Source organism: Pelodiscus sinensis, chromosome 3 (genome assembly GCF_049634645.1).
Source record: "Pelodiscus sinensis isolate JC-2024 chromosome 3, ASM4963464v1, whole genome shotgun sequence".
Taxonomy (NCBI): Eukaryota; Metazoa; Chordata; order Testudines; family Trionychidae; genus Pelodiscus; species Pelodiscus sinensis.
In genome coordinates this window covers 14,291,736-14,316,977 of record NC_134713.1, presented here as the reverse complement: position 1 = coordinate 14,316,977, position 25,242 = coordinate 14,291,736, and the positions used below count along the sequence as shown (strand labels likewise).

The following is a 25,242-nucleotide window of genomic DNA, read 5'->3' as shown; positions in this document are numbered from 1 at the left end:
TGCTTGCCCTGAACCTTTATCTACAATATTCTTGGAGAAGAATATCACATTTGGTGAAAAAAATTAATGTCTCTAGCTAATGGATTTCTTTCTCCAAAAGAAGCTTTTGGAGCACAATAATGGTCATACTGAGTCAAGCCAAAGGTCCATCTAATGCCCCAGAGGGAGTGAACAGAAACAGGCAATCATCTAGTGATCCCTCTCCCCTCATCCATTTCTAGCCACTGACAAAGAGGCGCTAGGGACACCAATCCTACCCACTCTGGCTACTCAGGGCACTGAGTACTAAGGAAGATGGGTCAATGGGTAAAATGCTGGCTGCATACAGTGCACATTCAACCAGTGGAACTCTTGCCAGAGGATGTTGTGAAGACCAGGACTTTAACAGGATTAAAAAAAGAACTAGATAAGTATTGGTTGATCTCTCAACAATGACTTTATTAGCCAGGATGCGGTAGGAATGGTGTCCCTAGCCTCTGTATGTCAGAGGCTGGAAATGGGCGATAGGAGAGGAATCACTTGATAACTGCCTGTTCTTTTCACTGCCTCTGGGGCATCTGGCATTGGCCATTTTCAGAAGACAGGATATTGGACTAGATGGATCTTTGGGGTGATCCACTATGGCTGTTATATGAAGTAGTGAACAATGTGTGATAAATTAATTTTTGCATGGCTCTGCAATTTATCACATGGTTGTAAATGAAACATAATTACAAGTGTCATTATTTGTGTAAAGATATGTAACCACATACTTTAGGACTAATTAGCTAATTTAAAAATACTTATGTACACATCCACACGCGTACACACACAGACACACATACACTTTTATAATATGTATACACACCTTGATGCATAGGATATATTTTGTAGTATAGCAGACATTACTTGGTTTATAAATGCTTCACAATATACAGTGCCATGCACACACAGAAGCCCAGAATACACTGAGAGAGTAAATCATCAGCTAATGTTGAAACAGATTGAGTACTATTAATTAAATCATCTGATTAACTTCAAAAATGTTTCAAATAAAACTATTCCTTAAGAGATTTTAAATATTTGTCTAGCTCTAGCTTTCAAGCATAATTGTAGAAGAGCAGAATTTAGCATCCTGGAGAAGGGGAAATAATTCTAAGTCAAGAGGACAGCCTGTAAGTCACATGTAAAAACAGATTTTATGCATCTTATAAGCCAAAAGGGTAATGACTTCACTGAATACTCTTGTGAAAATTACATTGCAGGCAGTTAATAAGCAATTAAATATCCAAAATTAAAGGATAATTCTTCAATATGTTCAGAGAAACCTTTTTTTCCAAAGCTCCTTAGAACAGGGTATCCTTTTTGCAATCATTGTTGCTTTAGTCAAGTGAGGGGACAGTCAAATTCAATCACTAATCTGCAATGATCTCATCTGTTAGATATAAATATGAATGTACCTCAATAATTTTTTGTTTCTGTTTTTGGTGACTCTCTCTCAACATCAGAAAATGTATTAAATATTCATATGTACCAAAGCGAGCAGAAATTAATGGAGAGAACACTGGAGGTTGCTTCATGATAGGTGGGAGGACCATAGGCAACTGTAGACCTTGTAATTTTAATTTGATGAGTTTCATAGCTATGGAGAATTCCTGCTGATCCATTTTCCCATCTTTGTTTAGATCTGCGAGAGCCCTTTAAAAAACAGAGGAAAATGAAACATTAAAACTCCTCACTCAAAACTGTCTATATGATTTAATTTATTCCCTTATTATTCTACTTGTTTGCTATCTTTTTCAGTTTGACCTGCTATTGATTTTACAAAAAATTCTGAATGACCTTCCACAATATGCAAACCCCTAGAAAATCGTAGATCTTGAAAACCACCATGGCTTTTTTCAGCTGCTATCTTAAATTATAGTACTCTGCCACAGCCAATCACAAGTCTCGTTAAAAAAGGAGAAGTGTTGGTCTCAGGTTCAAAGCCGATCATAAAAATTTCCCATAAACAAAGACTATGACTCCTTAAATGAAAATGACAGAGCGCAGATTCAGATTATTTTTCATGCCAATCACTGGCCTGACAGCTATGTAGGTAAGAAAGTCTAGACTCTAACAGATCAAGATTAAACAGATGCCAACTCAAGAAGTGGTGGATGTTAAAAAGAAAGACATGTTAACATGTAATATAATACATGGTACTTAACAAAACACTTTGGAGTAGGGATGGAGTAGGGGGCTGCTCCAGCCCCACAAGGCCCATTGCAGACATGGACTGCTCCTAGCAGCCCCTGTCCATGGCAGATCCCGCCCACCCCCCACTTCAGATTACATACGGCTCCATTTGCAGAGGCAGCGAAGCCTCCTCAGGAGCAAGGCCCAGCAACCTTTACCGACCCCACTCCTGAGGAGGCTTCACTGGGGGCTCTGCAGTATAAAGAGGCCACAGTACGTGCAACTCCTAGGATTTTTAGCAGTTACACAGCTACATTTTTTAATGATTTTACATCCCTACTTTGGAGGGAGAGGACTTGGAGAACAGGCCCTACCCGAAGGGATTAATGCAAGGAAAATGATCTTATAATATTAAATACAATTAAATATCTATAACCCAACTATAGGGTTGGGGGCAGTAATGATGGTTTTTCAAGAGGTGAGTCCCTGTGGGTGTCCACTCAGGCATTGGTGCGTCCTCATGGTGGCAATCAGAGATTTTTACCCCAGCAGTGCCTTCCCGCACCACGCATGCAGTGTCGCCATCCCGTGACAGTGTTCATTTGCTGCGTGTGTGGTGCAAATGCCTAGTTCCTTCTCTGCCAAAGAATTGCTAAACAGACTCCAAAGTAGAAAGGGGGAAGGGAGGATTGTGGAGCACCCACGGGAGACACATCTCAAAGAACTATTGTTACTGCACAAGGGGAGTAACAACTTCTTCTCCTTCGAGTGGTGTCCCTCTCGGTGCTCCACTCAGGTGAATATAGAACAGTATCCGCGTTAGGTGGTGGAGGACTTTGGAGTCACATCTGAGTGGTAGCATGGACAACGAGGCCCACAGAGGCAGTTGGAATTTGGCCCTGCTGTAATGCATAATGCTGTGCAAAAGTATTATGGGATGACCAAGTAGCCACCCTGCTGATGTCAACAAGGGGCACACTGTGAAGAATGGAAGCAGATGTCACCATTGCTCAGGCTGAATGAGCAGCGATCCTCTGGGAGCAAGGACACTTGGTGCAAAGCTTGTAACCGGAGTGGATACAAGACGATATTCACTTACATATTAGTTGTGCTGACATGGCTGATCTCTTAGAGGATCCAGAGGAAGGTATAAAAAATCTAGTAGATGTTCAGAATTCTCTTGTTCTGTCCAAACAGAATGCCACAGCTTGGCATACATACGGGGTGTGCAGGATTGCATCCCTGATGGAGTTATGAGGCTTTGGATAAAACGCGAGTAATTAAATGGGTCCTTTAATAGGGAAAGAGGAGACTACCTTTGGTAGGAATTCTGGGTCTGGAGAAAACTCTGTAAGGTGGATCTGCCATCAGGGCTGAAATCTTTCCTACCCATCAGGCAGCCACGCATGTGCAGTCCGGCAGACCATGGCTCTGATAGCTCTCCGATTTGCAGCGTAGGGACAGGACCCGACACCTAGAGTGGAGCACCCACGGGGCCACTCGAAGAAGAACCGCCTATGCTCCTTGTCTTGGAGAGTGGATCTGAATTAGGGCTGTCTTGACAGGTGATGGACCACATCCACAACTAGTGAATTGGGCTGGGGATGGTAAAAAAGGAAATCCATGTCTTTAGCAGGCATGAAATATGTCCTATCTACCCTGGTATTAGTAGGGAGGAAATGGAAGCAGGTGTTTGCCATATGGTCTCAGAGGGCTCCATTATAGCCTCATCGATAGACAGAGCGATTTTTGAGGAAGATGCCAGTTGTAATATTTGTAGCAGCTTGTGCTGTTTTTCTTGCACTTCCTGCAACACAATGTCCTGCAAGTTCACAACCTTCTTGTACAATTCGTGGAATTGTTTCAGGTCATCCACCAGTGAAGAGGAGGAGGGAAAAGACCACCTAATCAGGGAATGAAGAAGACTGGGCCTCCGGGGATTGATCCTCCATATCAGTATGTCATCCTTCTCCTCCATCGGGTCTGTCTGTGTCACCGCAGAAGGTGACTGTGGTGGATGAGTTGGTGGTGAGTGGATTGCTAGGTGAGCTGGAGTGGAAGGAGCTATATCCTGTTGATAGTGGTGCTGTGGTGGCGGTGAGCAGCATTGAGCCTACGCATCCAATGAAAGCCACTGTGAAGGGTAGAATTGAGGTTGAATTGCCACGGATGGGTAAACCAGGGTTACTGAGGTCGTTGTTAGCTGGTCTTTTTCCTGCCTGAATGCTAAGGTAGCACTACATAAGTGAGAGGAATGTGAGGATGAGAACCTACTCCCATCTTCAGTGCCAAGGTTGGTGCAAAGGGAGGACGGTGTAGGCAAAAAGGAAATGTCCACAGTTCAGTGCCACTGTGGACTATCCTCCCTAAGAATCGGAAAGCGTAGTGGCAACTCGCTTGTGTGTTCCAGTAGTGAAGTTGCCAGCACATGTGCTGCTTGGTGCTGAGATTTAGACCTCTTATAGGTCTTGCTTGTCATAGTCTCTAGTGCCAAAGATAGTTTAGGTGCCAGAGTCTGCTGCGAAGGAATGGCCTGAGTCAATGTCATCGTCTCCACTGGTGCTGGGGGAGGAGGCATGTCCGACTTGGTCTTCAGTGCCAGGCGGGAGCTCATGCCGGTTGGTGCGGAGGAGCTCATTTTTACTTTTGTCTCCAATTCCACTCTCTCAGATGGTTCTGCCTTGCACTTTCCATCTATCTCTGGCACTGCTGAAACCAGCAAATGGGCAGCATGGGATATTGTCAGTACCACAGGGATTAACCATGCTGGTGACATCCTGGACTTATGGGCATTCCGGGGCGGAGATAAATGGGCTCTCTTCCTCAGAGTTGATGGTTCCAACGGGTGATGGTTTCTGAGGGTCTGATGGCTGGAGGGACTACTCCCACAGAATCTTCTTGAGCCTCATCTCCCTGTCCTATCTGGCTCTCACAATTTTCTCTGGCAGTGTTGGCATTTCTATGCAACATGGCCTTCGTCCAGACATCTTACGTAGGAAGCATGCCCATCAGAAATGGGCCTGCGATCCCTGCAGGAGTCGCATTTCTTGAACCTGGGAGAGCCCAACATTTTAAACAATTTGGGGGTGGAGAGAGAGAGAAAAGAAAAGCGGGGGGGGACTTTGTTGTGGGTTGAGGTTTTTTTTTTTGCGGGAACAGGTTAAGCTAAGAAAAAAATGACTAAGGGTGACTAACCATAGTTAAAAACTGAAATTTTTCACACACAAAAATCTTTCTTTTAAGGAGGAGGTTGCATGGCTGAGGAACTCCATCTTCTGCTGAGGATGGCAGAAAAGGAACTGGGGACTCGTGTTGTGCACACAGCTAATGGACACAAAATCACAAAAGGCCAAATTTGTGTATGCGTGGCGCAGAAAGGCACTGTTAGGGTAAAAATATGATCACCAGCGCAAGGACGCACTGACACCTGAGAGGAGCATCCACAAGGACAACACACAAAGGAGAACTTTAGGTTTTGTCTTCGTTGGTTTTTCCCTGTGTTTGGGCTATTTTCCACTTTCAATTTATTCACATGCATTTCCCCCTCCCCACCAAACTGAATCTCATTTTATTATTTCTTATTCATATTTAAATCTCTCTAGTAACTTCTGATTCCTCTGTCTCTACTTGTCTTTCAAATACTATTTAATTTTGTATCAACCACAAAATCATTAACCTATTCTTTCTTTTTCCATATTATTTATAATACAGTAAAACTCCGATGGTCTGGCATCTGATGGTCCGGCACTATCAGGAACCCAGAAGTGCTCCGGGCACCCGGACCATCGGAGCTGCTCTGCTCCCAGCTTCCCCGATTCAGCTGCTGCTGAAACTGACCAGCGGCTGAATCGGGGAAGCCGGGGGCAGAGCAGCAGGAGTGCCGCCGGGTAGGTCCCGTAGCGCTGCCCCTCGGAGCTGCGGGACCAACCCGGCAGCACCCTAGCTGTCCCCGATACAGCCGCTGCTGAAACTGACCAGCGGCTGACTCCGGGAAGTCCGGGCCAGCAGCTCTGACTCAGGCTTCCTGGAGTCAGTCACTGGTCAGTATCAGCAGCGGCTGACTTGGGGACACCTGGGGCAGAGCAGCTGGGGTAGAGCAGCTGGGGTGCTGCCGGGTTGGTCCAGTAGCACCAAGGAGCGGCGCTGCGGGCTCAACCCAGTAGCACCCCAGCTGCTCTGCCCCAGGCATCCCCAAGAGCAGATGGGGTGCTGCCAGGCTGGTCTCGCCATGCCCAAGGTCGGCGCTACCAGACCAACCAGGCAGCACTCCAGCTGCTCTGCTGCAGGTGTCCCCAATTCAGCCGCTGCTGAAACTGACCAGCAGCGGCTGAATCAGGGACACCTGGGGCAGAGCCGGACTATTGGAAGGGGGGGCTATGAGAGGTCTGGGGTGGCTTCCCCCCCACCCCACCCCAGATCCCCTCATAGCCCCCCCCCCCCTTCCGATAGTCTGGCATATTTGATAATCCAGCACCCCCTGGGTCCTATAGGTGCCGGATTATCGGAAGTTTACTGTATTATGTAAGGCCTAACAATGAATTTTGTGGCATTCCACTAGATAGCTCCTCTAATTTGATATCCTGCTGTTTATCATTATCTTTTGTGATAGTAAAGCCAGTTTTTAATCCATGTGACAGTGCTTGTGGACAACCATTTTGCATTAATTTTGTGTGTAGTATTCTGTAAGATCAAATGTTTGATTAAGAGGCAAGAGTGGCCACAATTCTGTGACCAGATCTGCTCAAGCAGATCTATTCCCTCAAGCAGAGTCATACTGGGTCTTAAACAGCCGGACCAGGACGTAAAAGTGTACACGTACTGTAGTTCCTTAAACCCTCATTATATAAGAAATGTGATCAAAGCTGTATGTCATTATTTGTTATTTATAATTTATATAATCACATTCCTTTTTACTTTCAGTTCCATTTCCGTTTCACGTCTTCCACTATTTTAACAGAGATTGCGAGTTAAATATAATGACAATTATATATTTAAATAAATGAGCTCTGGCACCATTCTTGTTTGACTCTTTATATAATGTAGTTGGAAAATGGTCTTTTTTTTAGCACCATAAAAACCAAAATCAGTACATGTGAGCCAAGCATCAACCCTTCAATCCAATTCAGTGTATTTATACACACACACAGAGAGAGAGAGAGAGAACACAGAGAGAGAGAGAGAGAGAGAGAGAGAGAGAGAGAGAGAGAGAGAGAGAGAGAGAGAGAGACTGCACCTTACCATATTTCAGCTAAAACTGATGACGGTAGACCTGACTGCAAGAAAAAGGTACGTGCCTGATCACCTGTGACAAAAGAGGGGGAAAAACAAGCTTTACAGTAATACATTACAATAAAATCACAGATATTAAAGCCAGAACTTTCAAAAGAGTTCAGCATGATGGGTGCTGAGATCCTTTGAAAGTGTAAGACCTGCGTAACACGCTCTTCGTAATGGCAATTTTCATATACTAATGTACTTTGTACTCTTGGCACCAAGAAATGGGTTAAATAGCTATAAATAGTTGTTTTATGTATCACAAACAAAAGCCAAGAGCTTATAATGGCACAATGTAAAGGATGGAGTACTCAGGCTCAGCCTTGTTGACTCCTTTTTTTATTGTTGGTGGCAGTGGGAACAAGGGGAAGAATAGTAAATATTTTGTATTTCAATCTGTTCCATCTACAGGAGAAAACTTCAAAAATAAACCCAGTTCTGTGTATAACACACAATTCCATCAGATAGACTTTTATTACTCAGTATTTCCAGGAAGGGATATGATCTGCATGTTAATCCACATCAAGTTTCAGACCTATCAGTATGGCGCACACTGCTGAATACATGCATAGAAATTCAGAAGTTTTTGTGTATGAACATTAGTCAGTTTTCAAGATTTAGCATTCATGTTTATTCAGGAAAAAATAATTCTTCATTTCAAAGTATGTTACAAACACCAAAGTACAGGCAGTCCCCGGGTTACGTACAAGATAGGGACTGTAGGTTTGTTCTTAAGTTGAATTTGTATGTAAGTCGGAACTGGTACATATTGTAGGGGAAACTCTAGCCAAACATTTTTTTTAGTTTTGGATAGCATAGGGAAAGGTTAACTCCCCTCTAATGTTTGTTTTGCTGTCTGTTCCCCTGTTCAGAAGATTTCACATCTATTTCTGTCCCTGTGACAAACTCAGGACTAAAGGAGTAACTCATCGAATACCAAACAGCTCTGCACCATGCTTTGAGCTAATAGCTTTATTTCCACACACCACCCAGGGTTCTAGGAGGAGGGTCCTTTTTTTGCTAACACAATGAGGCCAGCACTTTGTTTGTTTTGGTGGAGTCTTTGTTTGCCCAGGGAGCCCAGCATGTATAGGGGGAGGAGGGGCGGAGAGGCTGCTTTTGTCTGCTGTTCAGCAGCCTGTTGCTCAGGGGAGGGGGCAGCCTGTTGCTGGCAGGGGGGGAGGGGGGAGGCATGCAGGATGCGAGGCCGTGGGGGGGGGGGGCAGCGGGCGTGGGGAGGCACTTTTCCTCTGCCCGGCAGCTCTGCGGGATCCCTGTCCCTGTGGCCAGCTGCTGCAGGCAGAGGCCAGTTGGAGCCGGCCGAAGAGGAGGAGGAGGAGGATTCTAGGACCCAGGTGAGCGAGCCCCGGGGACGCTGCTGCACTCCGGGAGCCCGGCATGTATAGGGGGAGGAGGGGCAGAGAGGCTGCTTTTGTCTGTTCGGCAGCCTGTTGCTCAGGGGAGGGGGCAGCCTGTTGCTGGCAGGGGGGTGGGGGGGGGGGCAGCGGGCGTGGGGAGGCACTTTTCCTCTGCCCAGCAGCTCTGCGGGACCCCAGTCGGAGCCGGCCCGAGGAGGAGGAGGATCCTAGGACCCAGGTGAGTGAGCCCCGGGAATGCTGCTGCGCATGTGCGGGAGTTGCCTCACCCCTGTTCGTATCTAGGGATCCGACTTAAGTCGGGGACTGCCTGTATTCACTATTTAATTCCAGCATTTTCTGGGATGGAACACAGTAGATTTTTACATTGTAAGGTAAGAAATGTTCAGTACAATGGAGAGTATAGGAAGGTAGTACTGGAAGGTAGAATGCAATTATTCACACTGGAATTTGGGGAAGACAGAGAGGTTAATATTCAGTTGTGATAAATTCCATAGACTACTTTATGAACACAAGTTGTCAGGGCCTTAATTTTATATTTCATATCAAAGAATTAAAACTCCAGCAACACAGTGCCCGTCAACACCATTCAAGGGAAAGATGGTGATTGAGGAAGTAGCAATGTCATAAGCTGCAGAAACTTCAATACATTTTTCTTGACATCCTTCTATCCATGCCCTGAGCTGGCTGGACTCTACTTAGCTTATGAAACTGAATGGGTTGACAGCAAAAGGCTACCTTAGTAGAGAGGTTAATAAGCATGTCCCCTTTGCAGAGACCTGTGTCAGATTTCAGCCAAAACATTTTTTTCAAGCTTATGACTGAAAGATTTTATAATAAAAACCTGTGATTTAGGATCAGGCAGCATGGTTATCAGTCATACAGCATGGCTGAACAAGAATGCACATTTTCAGTCTTTTTTACATAGGTACTTTAGTGCGCATACAAATGAATGTATAACACGTACTAACCTGTAATATATCCTCCTATGGGTTTAAGGCTATCAAACTGCTTGTCATGCTTTGCTCGCTCTTCAGAAGTGATAGCCCACATGTTTGGTCCTCCTAAAAAATATATCGGAAATATTATTTCAAAAATAAAAAAAATCTGTCAAATGGGAAATTAAACCTTGTTTTTATGAGATAAAATTAGCTCAAGAGCTTCAATGACACATGCTGTTCTCTTTGGTAAGAATGCTGCTGAAACACTGAAACTTTCTTCCCAAACGTATAAGTCTTAGGTGAATCAGTTCACCATCTGGCTTGTATTATACTCTGCTTTGAAACAATCTGTGATGTTTTTTTAAAGCTGGTGCACAGCAGCTTCCTTCCACTGCTGATTGTTCATAATTTAGCCAGGAAACATGTTGTTCATACTACTTTGTGTGAACCAAATATTTCCTTGGTACACTGGTAAACAAATAATGTTGTTTAAAGGCTCTCAGGCAGGAAAGCCTTCAAAGGTTAATGCGCAGGACAGTCAACTGCAGGACTTGTACTACTTCTCCCTAACGCTGTAAAATCAAAATTGTTGCTTTAAAACAAAACAAAAAACAAAAATCACTTCTGTGAAACCTTTTATTCCTGACAGCATACAGTTTCATATAGCCTTGAAAAAAAATATATAAAACACCACCATCCTAAACTGACAATTACACCTCTTCTGTTAGTCTATACATTTGCCATAATTATAACATCTGTTCTTTTTGTTGTGCTATGCAGATCAAAACCAAGGGGTGGATTTTCAAAGTACCTAATTACACCAAAAGAGGAAGAGATATGCATATGGGAGGGATAAACAATGGTTAGATATTACTACATAGTATGAAAATATTAAAATTAAATTTTATTTTTAAAACATGGCCAACTGTGAGACAAACTTTCATTTGGGGGAATTTTAACACCAGCTCTCAATTTTCATTCAACAAAACTAAACTTAGCCAAAATTCCCAAGGAAAAAGTCAAACACATAACCAAAGTTTATTACAAAAAAATGCTGCCTGCTGCCCCACGCTGCTGCCTCTGATATAGAGGCGGCGGGAAGAAAGGGTAGGAGGCTCTACAAAGCTGGTGCTCACGGGGAGCCAGCTTTTAAGAGAGGCAGCAGTGTGGGGGTGGGGAGAGCGGCTTCCCATGTGTACCGGCACCCTTGTCCCCCTCACCCTCTCCGCCTGCTGCCCCTCTATCAGAGGCAGCAGCACGGGGTTGGAGAGGCATGCAACTCCACAGGATCTGGTGCTTGTGGGAGCCATCTCAAAAGTCAACTCCCTACTGACACCGACTCTCCCCTCTCCCTGCTGCCTCTGATATAAAGGCAGCAAGGGGTGGGGGGGAAGCACGTGTAGTCGTTAGGATTAACCAATAAACCCAGGCTTATCAGTTAATTGTTTACACAACTATACACAAACATCCCTAGTTTGAACCATTTACTAATTCACAAAGAATAAGTTCTGGTCTATGAAAGCACTTCTAATACTGGCAGGTTATAACATATCACACCTTGAACAGTCACACCACTCTGATTAATATCTGGATTTTTCATAAATTCTCTTCCATTCACACAAAATTTTAACTATTTGTTAGGATTGAAAGTTTTATTCTTTTTATATTTCTTATCTTAGGTTTAGTAATGTAAGGTAATATATACAATCATATTTAATATTGTAGTAAGTCAAATTTTTAGTTAAGTATATATGGGTATGTCTACACTACCACCCTAGTTCAAACTAGGGTGGTTAATGTAGGCAACCGGAGTTGCAAATGAAGTCCGGGAATTGAATTTCCCGGGCTTCATTTGCATATTGCCGGGCGCCGCCATTTTTAAATGTCCGCTAGTTCGGACTCCGTGCCCGCAGCTACACGCGACACGAACTAGGTAGTTCGGATTAGGCTTCTTATTCCGAACTACCGGTACACCTCGTTCCACGAGGAATAACGGTAGTTCAGAATAGGAAACCTAATCCGAACTACTTAGTTCGTGCCGCGTGTAGCCGCGGTCACGGAGTCCGAACTAGCGGACATTTAAAAATGGTGGCGCCCGGCAATATGCAAATGAAGCCCGGGAAATTCAAATCCCGGGCTTCATTTGCAACTCCGGTTGTCTACATTAACCACCCTAGTTCGAACTAGCTTGGTAGTGTAGACATACCCTATCTTCTATAGTTCCTTGCTCTAAAGTTTTAATAAGTAAAGAGACAGGATCTCATATTGTGTATATTGTTAATGAGATTAAAAATATTGAAGGCCCGGGCCTTCAATGTGAATTGTTTTGATTTTAATTTTGCTTAATATAAAACAGCATTGTTTACCTTTGAAGGATTCTGTGTGAAAGAATGTTTGTCTGAATGAGATACGGTGTGAAGGTCGTCATTATAGCCAGATGGTCAAAAGAGAAGGGGGAGAATGTGGGGGAAGACAAACTGTAAAAGACAGACTGCGAAGAGCTGAGAAATCGTCAGTGCATACCCATGGTCAAGAATGGATCATACTGGCAGAATTGACAGCTCTAAAGGTGAAGGGCGGGCACCCCTAAAAACAACTGATTAACAATCCAGGACAGGATAAGCCTTCAAGAGATGTTTGGGAACAGCTGACATCAACAAGATAACATTCCGGTCACAGGCTGACAGAGTGGAATCCATTGATTTTACACAGAGAAAAGGATTATAAAAGCAGGATGCTTTGCTATGGAACTTTGGGTTCGTCTGCCACCATCACCAGAGAAGCATCAGATCGCGACTGACAAAAGCCCTGCTCCCACCATGTGTTCGATCTAGCTGGCCACTGGATTGACACAGACTCCGGACTGGTAACTATGATATCTGGCAAGACTGTGTATGTATAATGTTTTGATGTGTGTGTGATTGAAAAGCATATGCAACTGTTGTATTCTCAATAAATGCGATGCACTGCCTTTTCCCCTATAAAAGATCTCACGTGCTTCGTTTAAGCAGATAGCTCATGAAAGGCAAATATGTTATCAAAATTCAATTATAAGGTTTTAGAAATCCAAGCTGTTTTAAGATGTATGAAGCACTGGTTTTGTTCTAATTCTTTAAAAATATTATGCATGAAAAATGGCACACTAGCCCATATGAAATTGATAATGGCAATTCTACAAAGCCCCTCCTATTCAAAGGCCTCAAGTTGAGTTACATAATATTTCTAGTAATCAAAACTGGAAAGAAGCTGAATTTTACAATTTACTCCACAAAAGCCCCCATTTTGCTTATTTGTGGGAAAGGAATGTCTGTCTTTTACAGTTTGTCTTCCCCCACATTCTCCCCCTTCTCTTTTGACCATCTGGCTATAATGATGACCTTCACACCGTATCTCATTCAGACAAACATTCTTTCACACAGAATCCTTCAAAGGTAAACAATGCTGTTTTATATTAAGCAAAATTAAAATAATCTTTAACCAGCTCACCTGCACTTCTCCCTCTAATCTATTTCTACCAAGACTACCTTAACTTTCTTATTATTTTTGTCAAACAGATTTGTCTTGTTTAATTTCATTGACAGCTTTAAAAAAAAAAGTGTTGAACAGCTCTTTTCTAGAAAGACTTGTACTTTCTGAGAAGACCACCGCTGCATAATATTAAAGCTTCTTGATACTTGCAAGGATTCTTGAGGTTAGACAAAGGAAGCCTGGACTAAGAATCCAAAATCCTCAATCTTACTCCTTCCTTAGAGGCTTTAGACTAAAGAGGTGGGATGATGTGGGAAGGAAGAAACATATAGATAAGCAAAGGAAGCTTGTCTATTTCAAAGTCCTGGAACACATTCAAGATCCACCTGGACAATCTGCATAAGACTTATGCAGTTTGACAAGGAGACATAAAGGACTTAGTGCTAGAAACTCTGAATGCTTTTAAGGGCTTGTCTACAAAAGAACAAGTACAGTGGTACTACTGCACAGCTATGCCTCTAGAACTCCAATGAAGTAATCACTTATGCCGAGAGAGAGGGTGTTTCCCTTGGTATAGGTACTGCACTCACTTGAGCAGTAGCTGGATCAACAGGAAAATTCTCCCATCAACCTACACCAGCAATAGGCAATCTAGGCTAGTAAGGGGGCTGCGTGAATGGCCCTCCATTTCAGTGGGCTGCAAGATTGTCGTAAAGATGATGGTCTCCCAGTATAGGGTAGTTTTGCTAACTGCATTCGCATACCTAGAATTTCTTGGGTGTGACAACTAATTGGATATATAAGGAGTGCATGGTTCTCACAGTTAATGTGTACAATCAGCATACACACTTCACTTCATGGTGCGTGTCACTTCAGTGATATTGGTTTACATCTCACAGTCCAAGAGCTTATCTCCTGGACCACACTGTTTCCCCAGAACAGACGCTCACCACTCCGAAGTGATCCCTGTGGTATATAAATCACAACCACTACAGTAACTTATGTCATACATCTTTAACCAGCTCACCTGCACTTCTCCCTCTAATCTATTTCTACCAAGACTACTTGTAACAATATAAAAACTTCTGAATTATTTTAATTTAGCAGCCACTTTTATGCGGTATGAGATTTTATTGGCACTGGGATTAACTGCATAATTCAAATTACTTCAGTTGAATAAATGGTAGAAGCAGCTTTTTTAAGAAAACACCATTAATAATTAAACTTAAAAAACAACAATGGTCCTGTAGTACCTTAGAGACCAACCAAAAACATATAGACAGTATCATGAGCTTTCGTGGGCACAACCCATTTCTCCAAATGACAAATAATATGAATACAGACTACAAAAACAGAACTGTTTCTTCAGAAAAGGCTATTCAATGTTTACCATGAAATTTCAGTAAGACTTTAAACTTCTCTCCACCTAACTTGTTTCAACTGAACTTAATTCTGATTAAACAGTATGAACAAACAGCTACACACACTCAGATGTGCTGCACAAGGAAGTGGTTTACCTAATAACACAGATTTCATAAAGCAGACAGCAAACTCTTAAGAGAAATCTCCTTAAGTTTACTTGCCATTGTTCCTCCCTTGAGAACAGAGAAGGAGGACCAAATCTTGCTCCACTATAGACTGAGAAGCAGTTCAGCTCCTCAAACCAGCAAGTTTTTGACATCTACAGACTCTGTGCTGCTTCCCTGCCCCCTGTAGCCTTCTCCCAATGCCTAAGTGTAGTAAAAGGAGGAGAGGAGCATGATGTGAGTAGACAAAGCATAGGACTGCATTAACTTTAAGCACAAATTCACCACTGGGATAGCAAGGAGACACTGACTGGAGGTAAACTAGCTCTGAATCATGGTAATGGTTTCAATAAGAACTGGGATGGGGAATACTGCCAAAGAACCAGAAATTCAAAATTAAAAAAAAACCAAAAAACCACCCCCCCAAAAAAACCACAACAACAGAAGTCCAACAATAGGAAAACTAACCCAGGACTCTGTCCCATCTCTCCAAGGAAGTGTGAAGACAATCTGGCAGCCCTCTTGTTTTGCCTAAGAATTCACAAGACGTGGATTTCTTTTGTTCTAACGTCTACTGTTATATTAATTCTAAACCACAACTGGAACACTATTTTTGATGTAGCGATAATTGCCATGTACAGTATAACAATGTATTGCTTAATCTACTATATAAAGTAGAATGTTTGTAAGTTTGTGCTCTAGTAACTTGGACACTATAAGAGCTATCGCAACGAAATTTTGCATGGGATAACCTTTCCTCCAAGAGAAGGTTTTAAGGTACTTTTGGACCCAATCAGGCCCAATCTCAACCCGTAAAGATAAAAAAATAACCCGCTGCGCTGCAGTCCCGCCCACCCCCACGTGCTCGCTGCCTGCAGCCCCCAGCGCCATCCGGGACTTTCCCCATGCCCACGCACACAATGGCTCGGGCACCTGCCCTGCCCCCTGCGGCTACGATTATCAGGTAGTCTTAAAAAACCAAAACAAAAAAAAACCAAAACAGACACACTTGATGATCGGGGTGGAGGGGAGGAACTGGCCGGGAGGGAAGCAAGGCTGGCTGGGGGGGGAAGGGGGGAAGAGGGCCTGAGAAGCAGAGCTGGTGGGAGAGTGCAGGGGCAGCAGGGTTGGCTGGGGGATATCAGGAGAGAGGCAGCCGGCAGGAAGCAGAGCTGGTCGCGGGGGGGTGGGGAGGTTGTAGAGGGAAGCGGGGCTGGCCAGAGAAGGGCGGCCGGCGGGAAGCAGAGCTGGTCGGGGGGAAGGGGAGGGGGCAGCGGGGCTGGCCAGGAGAGATCGGGGGGGGGGGGGGAGGAGGGAAGCGGCCAGCCGGAAGCAGGGCTGGTGGGGCGGGGGGAGGAGGAGAGAGGGAGAGGGGGAGGGAGCGAATTGACCGTCAGGGAGCGGGACCAAGCAATACGGGATAACGCCAGCTAGTGCTATACTAATGGTTTTAAACATTTTATTGAAAATATTTATAATGTTTGTATAACTAAATTTTTGTCCTCTAGTTAAGACTCAAAATATTTTCCATGTAAAACACCATATCCTAATTACCCTACTTCATCTTGATAGTTGTGAACTTCTAAATTCGCTACCAAAAACTCTTAGTGTATGTCTAGACTACATTGTTTTTTCGAAAAAACTGCCCTTTTTAAAAAAAAACGTCAACTACATCCACACTGCAATCGCATTCTTACAAAACTAAATTGAAAGAATGCAGGGGTATTTTCGACATTGGTAATCCTCAAGTTACAAGGAAGAACGCCTTTTTCGAAAGAGCTTTTTCAAAAAAAGGCGTGTGTGGACGCATAACAGGAACGTTTTTCAAAAGACGAGCCAATCGAAAAAAGCACAGGTGCCCTGGTGGCCATTCTGTGAATAGCAATCAGGGCTTTCTTTCGATTTTTTGATCCAGTTTTGAGGTGTGGATGCTCTCTTTCAAAAGAAGCTTGCATTCTTGACATACCCCGAGTCTTTATTTATCTCCTCAAACAACAAACTGAACACTTGTACCCGACGGTCAGATTTCCACCCACTTGGCAGACAGTATGTCTTGTCTCTAATAGGGATGTTAAGTAATTTGTTAATCATGTACTCAACAAAAATTTTGACTACACGATAAATCGATAAGGGTTAGCAGTGAAAGCACTCACTCCTGGCTCGGGCTGGGTCCCAGCACTCACCCCGCTGCAGCTCTGTATTATTAGTAGACTGGGAAGCCCGCATACAGGCAGGCTGGCTCAGTCCTGCATCACGCCAGGTCCCAGCATAAATCCCTGCTGCAGCTCTGCATTATTATAGGACTGGGGACCCAGCATGAGCCGGGACTGAGCCAGCCTGCCTGCACACTGCCTCTCCAGTCCACTAATAATGCAGAGCTGCAGCAGGAAGCCCAGGATTGAGCTAGCCTGTTGGCCAGTCTGTTAAAAAAATATATATATTTGCAGAGCCACAGGGAGGAGGGGGAGGAATGCATGTAGCCGATAACGTTAACTGATAAGCTCCCGCTTTTTGGTTAATTGTTTATTCGATTACACTATTCCATTCCTAGCCTCCAACCATTTTTTTTTCATTTTTGGGTTACTTTAATTATAGCAATGAAGTTAGTTACCAAGTAATACAGCATAGAAACAGAAAGATCTAGTTAACGATCACATAGTCAGAAGTTGCATATCATCTTTTAAAGTTTCTTTAAAGAAACTTAAAAAAACCCATGAGCTTCTGCATTATCTGGCACGATAACAGACTATAAAATCAAGAGGGAAAATATTTGGGCTTATCTGAATATTTTAAGTACATTCTGCACTGATTATGAACAATCAATTAATTGAAATATTTTAGTTTAAACCAAATATTTACCACATCTAAATTAAAACATGTCAAAATCTTATGTCATATTATATAAACTCAAATACTTATTATCTTAATTAATGGCTAGTTAGTTTATTCCTCATCTGAAATTATTCAGTATTCAAAATACAGTCACATATTGGTGGGTAATTACCCCTTAAGTCACCTAAGTAACTAGATGCTTCAGGAATATCTAACTCTTAATTATAATGCAGTAGAAACGTGCTGAATTCCTAGAGTATATAGACTATAAATCAAATGCTGTAAGCAACAATAGATGTACTACAGCAAGTTGACCAAAATATTGATGTATGTTACAATCAGTTAATTACTAATAATGCTGAGATTTAATATAAAGACAAAAAAAACCACTCTCCAACCCCAACACATTATTTAACCAAGATCAAACTACTTACCATTCATGGCTGCGGGAAACTGAGCCATCATGGTCCCGAATACGCCTTGCTAGCTTTCAGCCATCTACAACATAAAAACATTGTCTCATTAATAATGCAACAAGGGCAGAATGCAGCTTAGTACTCCTGCTGAGCAGAGGGAATGTGTGTCCTTCTTGGTTCCTGATACAGAACAAACTGAATTTACATTTCGAAGTAGGTGTGAGATTTCTGTAGATGGGTGATTTTTTTTGTTTGTTATGCATTGCAGTCTGGAACCTAGAAGCACATTTTAAAAGATAAATGGTATTCATCGTACTGCATAAAACACACAAATTACCACCACTACACTGAAACATATACTGTTCAGAATAATCCTTTACTGGAAGGAGAAACAACCTAAAAGATTTTTTGCAACTTGAACTTCTATGATTTACATTAATATTTATCAAAATTAAAATGATAGTTGTCATACTTGAAAATAATACTGCTGTTAAAAAGAATAATAATGAAATTCAATAGTTCAAATACTGGATAAATAACTTTCCACAGAACTTACAAAAGCATAATTATTGGAAATGACCTTGCATACTGTAGTCTGTAAAATAACTAGCTCTCACCAGGGATGGGAAACCTAATGCCCGGGGATTGAATGTGGCCTCCAGTTTGCCTGGATCTGGCCTACAAGGCTTAGGGCTTCCCCTCCCCCCAGCATTGGGGAGCCTGCACTGGCACTCCAGCTCCTCCTCCCCAGACCTTCATGGGGCTGGAGCACACAAAATCTACTAGCTTGAGCCCCCCTAGACTCTGGTGTGTGAGGGAAATATGGGGAATGTCTTTCTTCTACTTAGTTGGGGGGAGGCACATCAGTGAGGGTTTGTTATTGTTTTTTTGCTTCTCACTTGTGTGCAGCCCCTGGTTGGTTTTTCTATGGGTCAGCGGCCCATGACCCAAAAAATGTTCCCTACCCCTTTCTAATCAAACCATGCAGCAGTCTATTGTCCAGCATATGAAACTACATATTATTATAACATCAATTATTTTTGTTATGGTATCAAGAACAAAAAGTGGTATCAGAGGGGTTCTTACTATAGCATACTTTCAGAATAAGAAATGTTAAAATGCTGTGTCTCAGATTGCAAGAGTATTTAACATTTTATTTATTATGTTTTTATCTTTATATTTTCAAAACAGTAACTAATACTCAAAACATTCTGCAAATGAAAGCATTGTCTCTATTTTATAGATCGGTAACATTCAAAGGATTAAGACAACATACACAGGGCATTGCTTCAGATACAATTCATTTTGATATGGAAAATGACATAGATCATAACACCCCACAATATAATTTTAAAGGCAGAAACTACCATTCACTAAAGAGCCAGAAAAAATCTAAACCTGGAAATATTTTGTAGCAGTTGTACATATGATGTGAAATTCTTCATAACAAAGTGGCTTTTTTAATATGAAATAATACAATCACAAATTTGAGAATGGAGTGGTTGCAGGGGGGCAGAAGGGAAACTCATGAAACAACACCAGCCAAGAATAGCAGAGTCCTGCAGTATAGTTACTCATCACCCCAGGGTTCTAATGCTTTTAACATTCTAATTTCTGTATCACATTTCTGATAACGATTATGCGCGCTCCCCCCTTCAGTGATAAAAAATACCTGTTTAAATACATTTTAAAAAATATGAAAGGTACAGAAACATTTTTTTCTCAATAGCATTGCTTACTTTAGCATGGTTGACTCTTTTATTGATTACAAGAAACCAGAAGCATTCAAACAATTTCCTTGCAGAGTGTAGAGCATTTACACTACACTTATACACTAAATAGAAAATGTTAGGAATCATTCTGTACCAGTACTCTACAAGTATATTCTTATACAATATTTACAATATAAGCTACATAATGAATTTAGATAAAGAATTTACCCTCATTGGTTGGTTTGTGCACTGCATAGCCATATTTATACTATTATAGATCATCCATCCCTAAATGAGTGAAAACCAATGCTTCAATCTAAAGTTAATCCATTATATACTGCTTATATAACTGCCCAGTGAGTAAAGAACTGCACAGTACAACTAGTTGTTATATAACCCTTTTAATAGTAGTATCACAAGATACTTTATATTCTGTTTTTAACACAAAGTGTGCTAGCAGGGATCAGGTGAAGAAAAACCACCAGAAGACAAAAGAAAAGTGAAAACTTTTCCAAGAGGATAAAAAAAATAAAATGAATTTGTATATTTTTAGTTTGCCTCCAATGTCTCTTTGTCCTAAAAATGAAATAACAAAGGACACTTGCTCCCTGTTTATAATTTTCCAGCTGAACATTTGCAGTGTTCTTAAGCACCTACAGAACATGAAGTTCTATAAAACAAGCTACACTTTTAAGAACTCTAGAAAAGAACTGTAAGGTGAGATAGGCTGCAATGGAATGAGTGTGTGAAGAGCCCACCTGGAATTAATGGGGTAAAATACAATAGGGATCTGCAAGGGCAGAAGGATCAGTCTTTATCAGAAGGGGGCAAACTAAAACCCGAGGTTCATATCCAGTCTGCAAGACCCTTCTATCTGGCCCCCAAGCTCCTGCCCAGGATGGCTAGTCCCTGACTCCTCCCCTTCTGTTCCTCTTATCCCATAGCCTGAGCTCACCACAATGCCAGGGGTGAGGAGTGGGGGTGCTTCAGAATTTTTTAAATGGCCCCAGGCTGTCCCAGAGGGGGTTGGGCCAGGACACTTCCGTACTTCCCCACCCACAGGCCCTGACTGGCCTGGGGTGAAGGAGTGATGAAGTCTTTGTTGTCCCCCGCCTCAGGAGAACTGCCAGCTGTTCTGAACGGCTGGCGAATCCCTCTAGGTGCCTGCATGAGGAGACTTTGCATGCTTCCTGGCCCATAGGTCAATCAAAGTCTGGGGGCAAGCAAGAGCATGGGAAGTCTCTTGATCCCTGCTCCGGCTCTGCAAAGGGGCACCATGCTTACAGGGTTGACTCTAAGTGTCGTGTGCCCCTGGCAAGGCAGGAGACTTTGTGCACTCCCCTGTCCCCAGGCCCTGATTGGCCTGGGGCGGGGGGAATAGCAGGATGTCTGTGGGCTAGATAAACCTGCTTGGTGGGCTGGATTCAGCCCGTGGAAGCCCTTTTGCCTACCCCTTCTCTAGGTGGTGCAGTTGTGAGCTTCAGCAAAGTGGCACAGCAAGCCCTACTGCTACAAGTGGCATTGTCAGGAGGTGGAGAAAAGAGGGAGTGGGACGGAGAGTTGTGGAGGGATGGTGACTAGTCGAGCTAGTTCTTACATCCTTACTTCTTGTGTATAATAGCTCCATTACAGCCAGGCTGCCAAGGGGTTGTCTGACATAAATGCTTCTAAGCGCAATACACATTTATCTTTGGTCTCTATTAACGTTTGTTCTTCATTTTATTTATTTGCCTGAATTATTGCTGAGGCCCCAGTGTTCCTCAGGAATCTGAAGGGGACAGGGATAATTCACTGCAGCCCAAATAGTTCTACCACCCCCACATTTCCAAAGAGACCACTCACAGAGCCAAATTCCTCAGATACAAAGAATGTGCTTGCCATCCAAAAACCCCCCCAAAAAACCTCCCACTATATGCAGGCAGTTTCCCTAAAATGTGGATATTACTCCAGAAATCAAAGTGGATCTTTCACAAATTCTGAGTCTGGTAATCCATCTGTCACCATTAACTACATCCTAGAATCCTTCACAATACAGCAGTTCCTCTTCTTCTCAGTTGATGGTGAATTCCAGTGAAATACACTAAAAATACACAGGATTTTCTCAATTAAAAATTACTCTAGATAACTGTTAAATTATAACAAAACTTGGAAATTTCCAAAGAACACTTTACAGAATATCACAGATGGATCTGTAATAAAATATGCCAAACAAACAAAAGAATCCCTAATCAGAAGAGATTATAATCAAATCACAAGCAAGTTATAACAAACAGAAGAGAAAATGACCTTCACAACTGGAATATTCCACACAAAGTCAGGTTTGCTTTAAGTGTTTTGGAAGAAGGAATTTTGTTTGGCGAACATTAACTCTTAAGTGCTCTAAGCATGGAGTATAAAATATGGAGCAGCTGGTTAAAGGACATGTCTTGACAAACAAAGTCATGAACTCTCTCACACCAGTAAAGAGTGAAGACTGCCATCAAACCAAAGTTTGAAGCTTACAATAACTGTAATCCAACTTACGCACCTTTTGATTAGAAGTTTAATGTCTTTGACATAAGGCATCACACATAATGAAAACAGGAAGCTGAAGTTAGTAGTTAACAGAACTCATTCTTGTAAATAGACCACCTGACCAACCATAAAGTTTACAGTAGCAATTCTGTTTTCTCAGTCTAATCTACCCAACTGCAGTTTCTCCACTCTTTCCCAACACTTACTGAAGTTTTGAAATGAGAAAATGAAGAGGAAAGTGAAGGAGAAAAGAGGTAAGAAAAAAAGCTAGAATTAAAATAAGAAAAAAAAGTACTTTTTACACTCAAAATATTTTTACTTGTTCTTATGCTATGTGAAACTTACATAGCATAGGCTTTTCTAATATTTAATTTCTATTGACTCATATACAAATATTTTCAAGAAAAAAATAGCATAATACCTGCTATTAAGCAGGAATAGAGTTAGGTCACATCAGTTCATTTCTAATCAGGTTGATAAATATTCTAGAAGCCATGTGTTCAGACACCCAGCTCCTAAAAGAACAACATAACTGAAGGGGGAAAATGGACAGTGCAGTATCAATCAGCAAGAACACAAACGCCAGGGGCTGCCATTTAACTGATTTACATAGGAAACACAATGGCTATGTCTAGACTGGAATGATTTTCCGCAAATGCTTTTAACGGAAAAGTTTTTCCGTTAAAAGCATTTGTGGAAAAGAGCATCTAGATTGGCACGGACGCTTTTGCGCAAAAGCACTTTTTGCGGAAAAGCGTCCGTGCCAATCTAGAGGCGGTTTTGCGCAAGAAAGCCCTGATCGCCATTTTCGCCATCGGGGCTTTTTTGCACAAAACGGTTCTCAGCTGTCTACACTGGCCGTCCTGCGCAAAAGCATTTTAGTTTGCCTTACATTAGATAGTCAGTGTTCTTGCGCAAATTCACAGTGGCCAGTGTAGACAGCTGGCAAGTTTTTCCACAAAAGCAACTGCTTTTGCGGAAAAACTTGCCAGCCTAGATGCAGACAATATGTACTAGCAACATACTGACCTGGAATAATAAACGGTGTAGGCTAAGTTCTGTATAAGTTCAAAAACTTGTTTCTTTCACCAACAGAAGTTGGCTAAAAAACCTAATGCCTTTCCCCCATGTGTCTAAGACCAACATTGCTACAACAGTGCACAAAGCTAGTTATGCATGTGACTCTTTTTGTCTTTGTGAACGAGATAGATTTAAATCACAGAAACAAATCAATTGTTAAGGTGCCACAGGACTCTTGGTTATTATAAATGTTATGGTTATTTTGTTAACAAGGGTTTTTAGAATATATATCATTAATTCAAGGATAAAATAATCTTACGAAGAATGCTGCTGTTATTAAGCCTATGTCTACACTACATACTACTGCCAGAGCTCTGTCCAGTCAGAGTGTAGACGCAGTTACAATATTATAACAGCAAAAGTGATATTAGGGTTTATTTTACTGGGGAAGTTGAAAGAAGGTTTAGAGAGAACTAAGAGCACTTTACCCCTGAAGAAGAGCATCCATGTAAGGGTTTAATCACACTTATATTTACAGGCACTGACTTCTCACTTTTAGTTGAATTGCTTTAACTTTCCTGAGTGTCCCCATGTACCAGACCTAAGACTCCAAGAGCAATTATGAGTATGTCTACACGAGGGATTCCCAACTTTTTTCCCCATGGAGGAACCCCAAAAATAAATTTTCATATCCCAAGGAACCCTTACCTATGAAAACGTTTGCTTGGCCAGAAAAAGTTGACAGCGGGGAGCACAATTCAACTACTGCTAAATTATTGTCACGAAAATTTATTTGGGATATATCAGCTTACATTGTAAGAAAAACATTTTTTATTCAATTTATTCCACGATTTCTCATGGAACCCCTGACGATGGTTTGCGGAACCCCAGGGTTCCATGGAACCCTGGTTGGGAAACACTGGTCTACACTAATGGTGGGGAACCTTTTCTGGGTCAGGGAGCGCTACCCACAGGAAAAAATCATTTATGGGCTGCATACAAATGAGAAACAAACAAACAAAAAAAACCCCTTCACTGAGGTGGCCCCCGACTGAGAAGGAAAAAGACATTCTCCATATTCAACTTGTACACCAGAGCATTGGGGGCCCCGGCCCCCAAGATTTTATGTGCTCCAGCTCTGTGGGCAGATAGGGGAAGGGGGAGAGGAAGGCTGGAGCACAAGCATAGGCATCCCAATGCTGGGGAGAGCCTTGAGCTCTGAATTCAGGCAAGTGGGGGGGGGGGCCACATCTGGCCCCTGGGCCTTAGGTTCTTAGTGTGATTGAGTAAAAACAGATCTAGTGTGTTTACTTATATAAACCCACTAGCCTTAGCTCATGAAAGCAAGGTATGATGTAAAAAAGAAAAAGCTAGTACAATTGTCATCACTCATACAAGTCTGTTCTTCTCCAGCTTGTATAATGTCTTCTCAAAATTTAAAATTCCTGCTTCCGTGGATTGCAGACTTTATAAAGCACTCTCAGGCTACGTTTATACTGCAGCACTATTTCGGGATACCTCTGATATCAAAAGCTCTTGATACCACATACATTTTTTGTTAGTCTCTAAGGTGTTGACTAGAGATGTTAAATATCAGTTAACTGAATAGTCGATTAACCTCATGAATTCTTATCGGTTAGTCGACTACTCTATAGTCCCTGGGCAGCCCCTGTCCCAGGGGAAGTGGTCTGAGCTCCCAGACCCAGCATGAGCCAGGACTGAGCTAGGCTGCCTGCCCTCCCAGTGCCTAATACACTTAAATGCAGAGTCACAGCACAGGTAGTCCTGGGCCTGTTGCAAGCCAGGACTGAGCCAGGCTGCTGACCAGCCTGCTAAAAAATTTACTGGCAAGGGGTGGGAGGAAAATGTGTATAGTCTATAGCATTAACTTATAAGCTTTTGCTTATTGGTTAAATCGAATATACTATTACATCCCTAGTGCTGACATGTTCATAGTTGGTTACAATTCTTCATTCATTTTTACTAGACCCTCTATGCCAGTGTTT

The 25,242-nt window shown here is 42.4% G+C and overlaps 1 protein-coding gene across 7 annotated transcripts in view; it reads right to left on the bottom strand.

The window, feature by feature from the left end:
* ITSN2 (intersectin 2) overlaps positions 1-25,242 on the bottom strand; it is a 140,348-nt gene that overhangs the window by 96,362 nt on the left and 18,744 nt on the right. For all 7 annotated transcript variants that reach the window (XM_075923397.1, XM_075923400.1, XM_075923401.1 and 4 more), the window contains 4 exons: positions 18,009-18,072; positions 9,779-9,871; positions 7,396-7,459; positions 1,514-1,677 (listed from right to left, as the gene is read on the bottom strand). In XM_075923397.1, coding sequence (XP_075779512.1) covers positions 1,514-1,677; positions 7,396-7,459; positions 9,779-9,871; positions 18,009-18,039 — 352 coding nt within the window. In that variant the 5' untranslated portion in view covers positions 18,040-18,072. Of the gene's footprint in view, positions 1-1,513; positions 1,678-7,395; positions 7,460-9,778; positions 9,872-18,008; positions 18,073-25,242 lie in introns of those variants that run through there.